The sequence below is a fragment of the Balaenoptera ricei genome, chromosome 3 (assembly GCF_028023285.1).
Source record: "Balaenoptera ricei isolate mBalRic1 chromosome 3, mBalRic1.hap2, whole genome shotgun sequence".
NCBI classification, from domain to species: Eukaryota; Metazoa; Chordata; class Mammalia; order Artiodactyla; family Balaenopteridae; genus Balaenoptera; species Balaenoptera ricei.
The window spans coordinates 52,297,849-52,312,331 of NC_082641.1; the positions used below are offsets into that span (position 1 = coordinate 52,297,849).

The window sequence follows — 14,483 nt, forward strand, 5'->3', positions numbered from 1 at the left end:
AATATTAATGATAGAATCTTGGTGGTGGGTATATAGTTGTCACTGAAAAATTGTTTTAATATTGCTCTATGTTGGAAAGTTTTCAAAGTAAGATGTTGGGGGAATTCCCTGGTGGTCTAGTGGTTAGGACTTGGTGCTTCCACTGCTGGGGCCTGGGTTCAATACCTGGTTGAGGAACTAAGATCCCGAGAGCCGTGTGGCATGGCCAAGAAAAAAACCAAAAAACTAACTAAGATATTGGAAAAACAATAAATAAAAGTTTTTTTAAGAGTACATTCTATTTTTCTAAGAGAAAATTTTAACAAAATTTAGTTTGTATTTTGGGAGCGTAAGAAAACTTCTTGTGCTTGCAGAGCAATTAGCATCTGATACTTGTCTAAAATAAAGAGCAAAAAATGTTTCGCTAAAAAAGAACAATAATCATCTATGGAAAGATCCTTGGTCTGTGACCAAGAAAGACACAAATTTTCCTGGCCTCTTTTGAGTTGATTTATATCGTTATAATTTGTTTTTAGGGTGATAATTCCACATATTCAATAATTGTAAATTATTATAATATAATGTCTATACACCCCAAGGAAGTCTCAAGAACTCAGAAATATTATTTGGATTTACATCATTTCTAGGAACTTTGTACCTTGTTAAATAGAATTGGGTTTTAAAAAATGATTTCTGATCATTTGTACTAACATATTAACTTTATTACAGGGAAACTAAAACACGAGACCTTTATAGTACTAGAAGCACTTTCCTGTGATTTGCAAACACTAATTTTTACTAGTATGTATATGAATGTACAGGCATGTTTGTATATATTTATATATTCCTTTATATTTGCAAAGCTCTCAAGCATGATGAAAACTCTGCCAGGTTATACATTACCTCCAGTATAGGGTTTCCAGTTATAATACTTTCCACGGAAAGGCATATTGTCAAAGTCTGCACACTGTTTCTCTCGAAAATCTCGGGCCCCCAAAGGACATGGCTAAAATAAAATAAAATCATAAATAGTATGATTGTTGAAATATACCAAAACCAAGGGACAATGTCCCTAAAATTAAAAGTGCCTGAACTCCATCACATTAGCTCACTTCCTTATTCTCTGGCTATAATTCTGGCATTTGCTTTACTGTTTTACAACCAGTATTCTGATTGAAGTGTCTGAATTGTAATCTTAGCCACAGAAGAAATAACTGAAGTGACTTAAACAAAGTTAAGTGTTAAACAGTTTCCATACAACTTTACACTCAGATGCATGTCATAGTCCACTTGGCAATCAATCCATCAGGTATCTCCTTATAAACAGACATAAAAACTAGATGAAGAAAGTAAAACGCAAAATCCTTTTCGGTAACAGTATTTGAGGTCCAGTTGCCACAGCTACTCCCAGCTCTTTATTTTAAGAAATCAAGAGGCAGGTTTGTAACATGACATTCAGCACTATTAATTGTGGTTTGGATCCCAACTACTATAGCTGTTTACTGTCTAGCCCTGACAAAAACCATATTTTAAGATGTGGAATGAACTGGGCAAAATGCTAGGCCTCAAGTCTAAACACCTTTAAATTCAAGGAATTCGGACTTATTAAGATTTACATTTAATCTATTAACATCACAGAAAATAAAATACTAAATTTTCAAAACATGTACATGTGTTGGGTGGTGGAGCAGAGAAGGATGTTGAGAGGGTGAAGAGAGGATTATTTGTTTTTAAAAGTTTGGAATGCTTCTTCTACCTAAGTTTTTTAGAGAAGAAAATCTTGCCAATCTAGTTAGGTCTGGATTCCAAATACCACAGGGCCATCCTAAATTTAATCTTAAAGTTCACAAAGAATTAAAAGTATAACTTCTCATAGTGTTTGAGGAAATATGACCTAATTTGACTTATCTTTTAGAGTTCTGGAGCAGTAGCACTTAAAAAGCAAAGTACTGCTTTTGAAACATGGGTGGGGAAAACATTTCCCTTAAATATGACAGAACAAAATAAGTCATTAGATAAAAGTCTCAATTGTGAATAAACGGCGAGTATGTTACATTCTCAGAGATCATTATGAGGACATTTTACTACCCTCCCTTAGATCTCTACATTTACTTTATACAGTTTCCTGAGATCAGTACATTGCAAATGGTCCCTTGAAGCATGTGCAAAATAGACCACAAGGTGCAAATATGTGTATGGTCATCATTACTTCCTATATACTGTGGTTAAAATTTCTACCATATCAAGTCCAAAGCCTCATGTTCTGAAAATAGTGACAGCAGGTCTACATTCTGTTATGAGCCTTGCATTTTAAAATATTTTCTGCAAATTAAAATATGAGACTACAATGCTAAACCTAATGGTTCTGTCTGTCGAATTATCCTTCTTATTTGCCTTTTAAAAGAGTGAAAAGTATCTATTTACCATAGGTTATATACTGCATGACACTGGAAGGATATGCTTCCAGGGTCTTTTGTTTCATGGTATGCTAATCTTTGGAATAAAGAAATGCTTCCCTTTACAAGCCATTTTCAGGGAATCCCAGAAAACGACCAAGGTTGTCAGTGGCTTTGCCATGTAGCAAGACTAGCTAGTTTTTAAGCAAATATCATCAATTTAATAAAACACAGGTAATTTGAAATCTAGCCACAAGTTTTCACACAATACTTAAGTATTTGTAAAGCACCAACCACCTAAAACTTCACCCAAGCATGACTGTCAATCTATTTGGAGTAACAAGATAAAAATGGAAAAGCTACAGCCCTATCTCAGCCAATAAGTATATGACAGCACATTATAGATTGTCTACAGGTGCTGTACATAGGTGAAAGATCAATGCGTCATGTGATTAGTTAGGGAAATATTTGTTGAGGAAGAAAATCTTGAGTATATTATAAGAATTATAATAAAGTGTCATACATACTTATTCAATATTTATAATATTATAAAGTATTATAGGAATTGAGCTGGTTAAGAAAGAAAAAGGACTTCTATTAAAAATGAAGCCAAGTAAAGCCACGGGGACAGGAAAGAAAAGGTCATATTTTGGGAATAGTTGGACAACAGCTATCCTGGATGAAAGAAAGGAACTGTATAGAAGCATAAGAAATAACACTTCATAGATAAGAACCGGTTAAAAAAAAAAAAAAGCCCTGAATTAATAAACTAAGGCATCTCGAGGGCCACTCACTTAAAACAAAACCAAACAGGGACTTCCCTGGTGCTCCAGTGGTTAAGAATCCACCTTCCAATGCAGGGGATGCAGGTTCGATCCCTGGTCGGGGAACCAAGATCCCACATGCTGCAGGGCAACTAAGCCTGTGCACTGCAACTACTGAGACCGAGTGCCGCAACTAGAGAGAAGCCCCACGCGCTGCAACGAAGAGCCCGCCTGCCGCAATGAAAGATCCCGCGTGCCGCAACTAAGACCCGACGCAGCCATAAATAAATAATAAATAAATAAATAAAAATAAAGTCTCTCTTCAAAAAAAAAAACAAAAACAAACAAAAATCCTATTCTTGACTATCTTGTAATTATTATCCTAGATAGAAGAGAAGTAAAAGGTCCAAAAGGAGGGTATTACTGTTTAATGACAAACTTGGATAAACATTTCATAAGATTTCTGATCTATTCTTTTCCTGTGATAACCACTCCCAGGTTCAGCATAATAAAAATATTAACAATAAGAACACCTACTTACCTTTTTCCAAGCATTTAGTAAGTACCTATCTCATGGCACACTGTTCAGAGGTCTCTAGATCTGTATCTATTTAAGCTCTCTCAACACTCTCATAAGGTAGTTATGATTAACAATTCCATTTTATAACTGAGTAAATTGTGTCCAGGAAGGCTGCTTAGTAATAGTTTCAAGGTGCAAAGACACTTCCTGCATCTGAGTGGGGGCCTCCTCTGGACTCTCTAAATGCTACAATAGGTTTTTAAGTTCTTAAGATGTACGAAAACCTAATAGGAGTAACTTGGGTTCTAGACCTAGCCTTGTCTTTACCAGCTATAAGTTTATTTGCTGCAAACTACTTTTTTCTTATTTACAAAATGAGAGGGCTGAAAGTAAGAATTTTGGAGTAAGACAGACCTGGATTCAATTCTAACTTATGTATTTAATTCATAGCCCTCAGCAATGTACTTAATTTTCCAAGCCTCATCTATAAACTGGAGATAACAGTAGTATTTACTCAGTAGGTGAGGATTCATGTAAACTGTTTAGCTCTGTACCTGGTGCTGGTAGCACTCAATAACCATTAGCAGTTGTGTGGTCTTTGGTCTAGGCATCCATAGACTCATTCCTCACCATTCTCTTGCTCTGCTCTTTATTTCGGGGGAACAAATCTGCAGGCTCCATTTCCTAGGCCTCTGTGTCAGCTGACTTCTGGTTGAGTTCAGGCAATGGAAGGCACTAGTGGGAGAAGCCAGGGTATTTCTCTCATTTCCTCTCTACCTCAAGCAGCATCTTAGGCAGAAGCAGAATATTTTTGTGGCTCCAACATCAGACAACAGCCACCCCCACCCCCAATTGTATGGTTCCAGATTCTGCTGTGTGATTTCAGCCTCTAGGCTTTAATAAAACTACCTCCTTCCTATGTTTTTCTGGTAGGAGTGGTGGTATCTTTCTGCTGACGCTGATCTATGGGCTTGTCAGCCTCTTCCATTATCCACGTAACTAATTCTTTGCATTAGATTCCCTCTGTTTAAATATTTAGAGTGGTTTATATTATTATGGTTGGATCTTACAGAAAAAATAGTTGATGATGATGATGATGAAGAAGGAGAAAAGAAGGAGGAGAATGAGGAGGAAATGGTAGTAGTGGTAGTGGTACTCGGGAGACTGAATAGAGTTATGTTTCGTTGTGTTACATTTTGCAATTTATTGGTTAAGGGCAGAGGTTGGCAAATTTTTTCTGTCAAGGGCCACACAGTAAATATGTTAGACTTTGTGGGCCATATAACCTCTGTTACAACTACTCAACTGTGATATTATAGTGTGAAAGAAGCCATAAACATTATGTAAATGACAGTCAGGGCTGTGTTCCACTAAAATCTTATTTACAAAAAGATGCGATGGGCCTAATTTGACCCAGAAGGTGCAATTTGCCAACCCCTTATTTCGGGTGTTAACATATAGATACATCTGTCTGGCAGCATTTTGCAGAAGAACCAAGCTCAATTATTAATTTTTGAGTCAATACAGAATCATACACTTTTAAGAATTGATGTCAGAATATAACATAATTTGCACAAAACTCTTAAACTTCCTGTACAGTTACCCCCAAAGTGGTCATACAATCTGCATAATCTACAGAAAGATAGATCAAATACTTTTCAGACAGCTGCAATTATCATCTGGTTCTTTCTTTCAGCCAAAATCTGTCTTCCTTCCCATAACCCAGTGGTCTTGTGCCTTTCTTCTGGACCCACACTGAACAAATCTAATCCCTTATTGAAAGGTATCTAGACCTTGATGGCTTTCCTGTGGGGACATAATAACTTGTCATCAGTACTCTTAAAACCAGGCACCAAGAACTGGCCTTAAGTGTCTGTTTTATATTCAGCAAATATATATAAAAAGCTTTTATATATAGCATATGATCTAGGCTCTGGAGAATAAACCAATCAGATTAGGTCCCTGTTTTCCTGGAGCTCACTGTAGTTGGAGATGAGAAAGAAGAAAAATAAAGCAGGGTACTAAGGTGGCGGGGTGGGCTGGGCGCGGGTGAGGGAGTTGTTTTAAATGGTAGAGCAAGAGAAATTCTCTCTGATAAGGTGGCACTTGAGCAGAGTTAAAAGAAATTGAGGAAGTGACTTACGTATAAACCTGTGAAAAGAGTGTTCCAGGAAACATTAAATGCAAAAGCCCTGAGGCAGGAGTGTTTCGGATGTTCACAGAAAAACATGGAAAATGGAAGGTGCTGTAATTGGAAACTGTAGTAGACTTGGGGACTTGATCCCATGCCTTTCTGTTTCTAGCATATATCAGCTAGTGTTCTGTTCTCTTGATTTAAATGTTTCCTTCAGTGAATGCTCTGAATCTGTGTTGATTAGAAATAAGCTCAGTAGGAGTTGTGTATTCCGGCTGCAAAGAATGAGAGAGATCAAAGAAAAGAGTAATTTCTTAAGGAAAAATTACATAAAGTATATTTTTGTTTTGTTTAAGAATAGTGGAGAGTTTAGGGAGTAATGCTTTTTAAGTTACTTAAGTATAATAAATGTTGACACTATGCAGAAACCGCAACAGAAAACAGTAGGCATAGCAACAAATTTTTTATGTGAAGCCTGACGGGTTTTCAGCCTCCTAGTGTTAATACTTATCAAGCATCCTCTTCTTCTAAAAAGTAACCAGCAGGGCCCCACATAGATCCAGAAAGCAACACTGCAGGTCTCAGTATCTTTTGATCTTAGTATTTTCAAAGATACAAAAAGTTAATATTAGTATCTTTTTTCACTACCTTTTTTTTTTTAAGAGAAATATGTAAGTTAGCACATTCTATAGACTATCTTATGCTTCCAGTTATACTGATAGATTAAAAGAATCTCCTTTGACTATGCTTTTTATTGGTAGATAAATCTAAAAAAAAAAAAAATTCCTTGGGGCATAAAAGTTGCTGCAGAAAGAAATCTCAGCTTCTGCTGACCAACTGTCTAGGAGCATTTCTGTTACTAGAGTTGTAATCTGGATTTTATCCCAAAGAATAGGTGACCTTGGAAAGTCCCGGAATCTCTTTGTGCCTTCTTTTTTTCATTTGCAAAATACACCCCAAATACCCTTACCTTCAAGAGCAATACATCCCAAAATGTTTTCCAAATGAGGAAAATTCTGCAAATACTGTATTATGTCTTATGGGTAATAAAGAGTGAGAAGCAAGCCGAGAATGAAACTCTTTCCCCCCTTTTCCTTTCCTCTTTTCTTCCTAAAAAAAGATGCGTAGGCTGGGAAGATACCAGCATTCCTACAGGCTGGGAAGATGCCAGGATTCCTACAGCCTCAGGGAACACAGCAAACTGAGCAAAACTGGCATTTTGTTCTTCTACTCCCTTTCTCTCTCTTTCCCACCTTCTGCTTCTTCTTCCTTTCTTACTTTCATGCCAGATGCACTTGTGCTTCTTCACTATTACACTAGACCAACCTTCTACACTCCCCAAATTTAATGTTCTTTTTCTTCAGGATAGCAACATACTCTTAGTCAATTATACCCTGTTAGTTGAAGGAGCATAAGTGGAGGCTGGATTTCAACCTTTGCTTTGCTTAGCAAGTCATGCACTTGACCTGAGACTGTGAAGAAGGGACATATTTCTGCTTGTTCACCCAGACAGGAGTGATACACATAAAGATGCCACATGGGCTAACAAAAGCCTTGCTTCCACACCCTCTTTTACAAGTTGCAAACAAAACTCCTGATTTCCTAATTATCAGGTACTAATTAGCTCATTAAAGTAATTCACAAGGGCATTTCCAAGGTTAAATTTAGTGTTCAATGCATGTGGTGAACCATTTCAACCCCAGTTTTGAGGCAAACTTCTCATATTTTCTCCCCCAAATAGTTTCTGCTTTTGGGGGAGTAATTTCACTGTACCTTTACTTTTGAAGAAAAAGAAAACAAAAGTCTGATAAACCTACATTGTCTAGACAAACTTAAATCTAGCTGTCATGTTTGATACCATAATCTTGTATGCAAGTGTTCAAAATTAAAGCTATTTCTATATGCCTTGTATGGCCTAAATTTAATTTAAATGTCATCTATCCATAGCATGACCCTTTCCCCTAAGCCTGTAAAAATGTTAAGAAACAAACCTTTACTTTGTGATTTTTTAAATGTTGCTTTAAAGAACAAAATAAATAAGCAAGCTCTATTCTGTGCTTAAAAGCGAATCTTTATTTCTCACAACAAGATGCACTCTATAAAATTCATACTAAAGATTAATGACACTGCTCCTGCTATTTTTTGCCATTATATATATATATATATGTATATATACATATATCTATACATATATACATACACACACATATATATACATATATATGAAAGTATACTTTTATAAGTATATTGAAGTATATGAGAATAATGTGGTTGATACATATATGGTTTCTAATTATAACTTGGGACACAGTTATAACACTTAGTTAATGGATCAACTCTGTACCTTGGCATCACTTACCCCACACCTTTCCCTGGGGGCAAGGTCTGTAGTTTCATAATGTCCTCAGCTATCTGGTTCTGTTGCAGGGTAAGGTTAGACTGGAAGTAAGACAATGTCAAAGGTGACCAAACTCTTTCAGAGCTTACTTTGCCACACCCACCGCCCAAAGGCTCCATCTGTTCTAAGAGTGCTAGAGCAGCACTCAGGAATTCTATGCCTTACTGAATCCCTTCCAAGACACTAGCCTGTTGCTGAGCTTTAGTTCCTCATTTTAAAATATTAAAAAACAAAACAAAACAAAACCCTGTCCTTCCCTTTATAAAAGTGATTTGAAGATTTGATTAGGTTATATAAAAAGTACTTTGTAATCTATAAAACATAAGTGTATACAGTAATAGCTACACTGTAGTAAATACAGATTAAGTACCAGGAATAGCACTAGATGTTTTAAAGTGTTACTTCTTTTAATTCTCAAACAACCCTGCAAGTTTGATATAATTATACTCTTTATATAGGAGTTCTCTGAAGTTTAGTGAAGTTAGATATCTTGTCAAGGTAAAACAGAAACAATCTTGTTAGAGTCAGGATTAAAGTTAAGTCAGTTTGAATCCAAAGTCCATACTTTTTTCACTACAGTACTACTTCCGAATATAGGCTATACTTTTCCTGTGTACCACAACCAAGGCAATGACACCATTTAATGACCTTACGCAATGAAGAAGAAAAAAACTGCAGAACAGCATGCGCCTCTAGCAAAGCTGAGTGAAAAAATGTGCCTGTACTACATAACCTATGCTTAAATTTTAGAACAGACCACAGATAACCTGGAAAATCCTTCGTCTCCATAATTTTTTATAGTTTTGATGCATAAAATAAAGGAGGAAATGAGATGCTTAAGATGCAAGAATAATATGACTTCACCTCAGCCAAGGTGGAGCTTAGGCTTTTCACCAGAAGTTCTATCCTAGTCACATTATCAAGCAGACATGCAAATCACAAATAAAATGGAATAGGAAAAACACAAGGATTTTCTGGAAAATAGCCAAGCAACACCAGGACATTCTTTTTAGAAATGTAGAAGAGTCCTTTGCACAGTAGTTAATATTTCTTCTTTAGGCTTTGATATAAAATTTGATTTATAACCTCAATATAACAATATTTTTACTCTTGACAAATAGCAAGTTTTCAAGTATTTATAACACTGACCTATAAATTCTGCTACTTAAAATACTTATATTATGTACACCAACTTTTACCCTCTGAGTACATTTTGCATGATAGTTTCAGTCACTGCAGTGGAAAATTGCTCAGGAAAGCAGAAATGCCTGCTTAATAGTCAATATTCTTTTGTGTCAATAAAAGGGAGATTCCATATACATAATAAAGTATTTTTTGAGCAGCTCTTGAGCAAAGCAGTTTTTAGAAGATTGAGCATAGATCTGGGGTCTTTATTTCTCATAATGGCACTACCTGATAATCATGCTAGTTCCTACATTTGCTCATTTATAAAAACTGTCAGGACCTTATCAATCATTTATCTTTAAGTCCTAAGAGGGGAACTGTGTCCTCAAACAATGAACCCTCAGCATCATGACTTCCATAAATCTCTGCTCTCCAAACCCAAGTTCCCTAAGACCATATCTATTAGATTAGTTTATGATCCCAAATATTCTACTGAAGTTCCTGGTTTAATGGTGAGAGCAAACTTCATCCAAATATCCTATGTCTTTAGTAGATGCTCCTGGTTTCTCAGTAGCTTCAAGGCAAAAAACATATTCAGTTGTTCCTGCCACAGCTGTTGTCTTTACCTGGTATTCTGTCCTAGAGACCATGATGTTAATGTCAAAGAATGAATCTTTTTCTAGATGGTTTTGAAGGCTCCTGAGGGTGACCAATGGTGATGTAGGGAACAAACTGCACATCCAATACATCCTGATGCAGATAACCAGCCTCAGAGTCTATTGTGTGAATACCTTTGGCCTCTAGGCTGGTTATGTTGCTGTTGAGAGTGGTCAGGCCAATTTTACAGCTGGCTATGCTTTTCTGTTTTATTTTAAAATCTTAAAGATTCTCTCTTTATAAGTTGCCTCTTCTATTTCTGTGGATCGCTTTCTTTGAAACTGGGGTAAGTAGGACAGGACTTAATGGGAACACTGTTGTCTTTCCACTGGAGAGCTCTTCTCTTCTTACCATTCCTGTACCCTTCAAATGTCTGTGGTAGGAATTACACTGGCATTAGGGAGAAAGCGTGGCTATCTTGTTTTTGTGCTTGCCACTTTTTAAGACTGGCCTGCATTCTAGGTCCAATTTCTCCTCAACCTAAGCAGAGAGAACACTGTCAGCCTTGTTTGTTTCAATCTGATTCACTAGTGTAGGGATCCACATAGGAGAAGTATCAAAGCTTCAAAATAATGAAGTGTTCCTTTGTGGATATATCTCCTTTTGTCAAAGCTATCAGACGTTATGAATCTTAGAACTGATAGTGTTTGCTTCTTTACTCAGGTTACTAGGAAACTCAGAGCAAAATCTATGGCCCACTTTTAGTGAGTGAAAGGACCTTGTGGTACATATTTAAGGTACTGATCCCAGCCTTATATTATTTTTCCTTTTCTTCTGATTTTCTAATTTATTCTATTCTGTTGTGATTTTAATGAAGCTAATTCAATTCTAATAAGAGAGTTATAAATAATAATTATAATTATTATTATATGTAAAAACGTAAGAACTAAGCTGTAATCTATAGTACCAGCTGGTCAATCACAGAAAAGATAGGGTCAAAACTGCTATACTATACGGCAAACTGATAGGTTGTTTGGAATGGGTCGCAAGATCTTAAAAGAAATGCAAGTAGGATGTATCAAATATATGTTAATCAGGCTTATATCTCCTAGATTTCCTATTTTCTATTATAACATGCTTAAGTTAGAAAGCAGAGAGCAAGCCTCAAAGATTCATGACATTAGATAAGGAACGCTGGTGCTCTTACTGTTTGATTGCCTAACATAATCTCATTCTGGACACTGATTTGAAAATTCTTCTAGGATCATTTGAATTTATCCATTGTTTTATCCCTATTTAAGTCTCCAGAAAAGCTCTTGGATCACAAATGACAAAGCAACAATGCCTATGAATTGTTTTCTAGGTCTTGACTGTCAAACTGATTCTAACTAATTGGAAAGTTTTCTCTCACATCTTATTTACAGGGTCACTCAATATGATGTGTAAAGTATTAAATTAGATAAAACATGCACTAAGGCAGGAGGCTGATCTGATAAAAGACAAGTATACTATCTTGAGTCCCTTAAATTAGGGTAGTTCACACAGACACCCAGGCATTATAGAAAAAAAAAAAAAGAACATTTAAAACATTATACATTATAGAGACAAGAGGCCAATGCACAAAGAACAGGCAGAAACACACAATAACACACACAGAAATGACAGAGCATGTGGCCAAAGTGAACACAAAGAAGAGTGTGAGGTGAATGGTCATCATGTACAGTACAATTTTCATCAGCTGTTCAGCTGTATAAAGTCAAAACGAAGTTTGACTTCAGCTGCTGTATTTCTTAGCAGCACAAAATAACTCAGTCACTTATGAGCTAATTTGTGTTGCAGAAACAAGGCTTTAACAAAACAGATTATAACACAACTTTAGAGCATAGTTTTTCTAGATTTATATTGAACAAATGGAAATTAAAAATATCTTACCAAGTCAACTCACCACTGAGGAGAACTCTCAGTATGGAAAGAAAATATGGTTAAAATAATAGGTCTGGTATGTAGTAAGTGCTCAATAAATGTTAGCAGCAGCTACTACCATCACTACTACTACTACTGGTACTACTACTAGTACTAGTCCTACTACTACCGTTACTACTTTTGTTGCTGCTACTTCTACTAGTAAAGATGGAAACTAAAAGAGCTCTGATGCAGACATCTGTGGCATACTCAATATCTATCACTCCCTACTTTCTTGCTAACAGAATTCTGATTTTTGCTCAGGAATCTACCTCTCAGAGAAAATGACTCTAACCCCATTTTAGGGGCATATCTGGATTAGTCAAAACCAATTATGGTAATACCATTCCTTTTGCCCATGACTGGGTTAAGGGTGGGCATTCGGCCTCCTGGCCAATAAAACATGAAGGAAGTCTGCTGAGGTAGCAGGGGAGAAGCTTCGGGAAAAACTTTTCATATACTTAAGGCACACTGTAGCACTTAATCTCTTCTCTGAATATTGTCAGGGTAAGAGTACCTTAGTTGCTCTGATGTTTCCTTTTTGATGCTTTTGAGTTTGCCTTCAAAAAATATGACCTTAGGGCATTTCCCTTACTATCTGGTCAGCTCTTTGCTGATTTTAAAATGTTAAAAAAAAATCTTATTCAGCAATCTAAAAAATTTTTCTGTCAGAATAATCTATCATTACCAAAAATAGAAATTTCACGTTTGTTTCTAAAATGAACTAAGATTGATTTGACTTGTTTTGAGAATCTTATAATATTTACAGTCTTCTTTTTATACTGTTAAATTCTTTTAAATTGAAGTATACGTGATTTACAATGTTTCAGGTGTACAGCAAAGTGATTCAGTTATATATATATATTATATATATTCTTTTTCAGATTCTTTTTCACTATTGGTTATTATAAGATATTGAATATAGTCCCCTGTGCTTCAAAACAGAAACAGATCCAAAGACATAGAAAACAAACTTATGGTTAGCAAAAGGGGAAGGGGGAGGGATAAATTAGGGATTTGGGATTAACAGATACAATCTTCTTCATAACAGTTATTTTTCTACTGCATAGCTAGACTAGCTTTGTGCTGCCCAGTACAGTTGTCACTAGCCGCATGTGGCTATTCAAATTTAAATTAGTTAAACTTAAAAATTCTGTTCTTCTGTTGCACTAGGAGCATTTCAAGTACTCAAAAGCTAATTTGACTACTGGCTACCAGGTTGGACGGTGCACAGATAGAATATTTCCATCATTGAGGAACGTTCTCTTGGACAGTGCTGGGCTAGATTACGTGTTTTGAAAGTTTAAATTTTCATGTATTAGATTACATTTTAAAAGGCTCCAGTTTATACAGCTTATGTTCAGACAGCTTTATTAACTTGGATAGCGTGAAAATAAATTTTGGTGTGGTAACTGAATTGTCTCAAATTTTGAACTAGTAGAGACAAGATTAATGAAGAAAACATAATTATTTGTATATTCATGATACATATATGTTAAATATATCTCCTTAACATTTGCAAAAAGCTGAAACAGAAGACAAAGATAGTAATAGAAACGTCAATCTACCAATAACAAACTCCACAATCTAAGCATCTAAAACATAGTTCATGGGTAAAATGCAACAAGCCTGGCATGTGTGTCTGGCACGTTTTTTTCCTTTTTCTGTTACCTATCATACATTATTCATATTGTATAGCACCTGTGTTATTAGACCCAAAATGTGTGCCCACCCCTACAACTACATAACAGAAATAGCTGGGAATTGAGAGGTGGGTTTGCCTTTCTCACTCCTACCTAACACAGTCTAATATGCAGTAGGTACTCCATTCTTCTTCCCTTGCATAAAACCTCTATTTTCCGAGATTCATGTTATTCATCCAAATCACTATTTAGTTTCATCACTGCTTTCTCCTAACCTTATGATGGTCATTTCCCTTCATTTGTTAAAGAGCTTGATACCTGCTTCACAGTCTCACTACACACTCCAAGTCCTAATAACATCCTGAGCGAATCCAACATCCACACGGAAGACTCCCCAAACTCCCTAGCCTTAACATTCCTAGAACTCCTTCACCTCCACTCAAGGTTAGGCATGCACTCCCATGGCCACACTCCAGATTTGTTCCCACTGAGAACAGTCTCACTTCTCATATCTTAAATTCAAATACATTCCACTCTCTGATCCCCTCACCTGCTCTCTCTCTCACCCTGTTTTTCCTACAACACTGGTTCTTTAATTTTTATGGATTTTTCAAAGTTACATCCTTAATTTTCTCCCCGTTAGCCTTCTTTAGACTCCACTGTCATTCCCTAGTATAGAGTGCATGGCTCAGCATGTCATTCTCACCAGTATCCTTAAATTCTTCTTGATTTGTTTACTGTTCTGTTGTAATCTCATCTTTCCCTAACCCATTTTTATCTAAAGCATAAATCTGAGGCTAAATCTTTTAACCTACCCACCTGGCACTTAATTTTCTTTGTGCCTAGAATGCTTTCATTGTCATTTCCTTCTTTTCTGGTCAGCTACAATTTGCCCTTTCAGATCTTTAGCTTCCCATGGGAAGAAATCCTTAAATCCCTAATTAGGCTATGTGACAATTCCACAT

At 36.1% G+C, this 14,483-nt stretch overlaps 1 protein-coding gene across 5 annotated transcripts in view; it reads right to left on the reverse strand.

The window, feature by feature from the left end:
- ADAMTS6 (ADAM metallopeptidase with thrombospondin type 1 motif 6) overlaps positions 1-14,483 on the reverse strand; it is a 269,849-nt gene that overhangs the window by 71,569 nt on the left and 183,797 nt on the right. For all 5 annotated transcript variants that reach the window (XR_009502323.1, XM_059916475.1, XM_059916474.1 and 2 more), the window contains one exon: positions 883-985. Coding sequence is in view for 4 of the 5 variants with exons in the window: in XM_059916475.1 (XP_059772458.1) it covers positions 883-985 (103 nt within the window). In the remaining variant the exon portion in view is untranslated. The remainder of the gene's footprint in view (positions 1-882; positions 986-14,483) is intronic.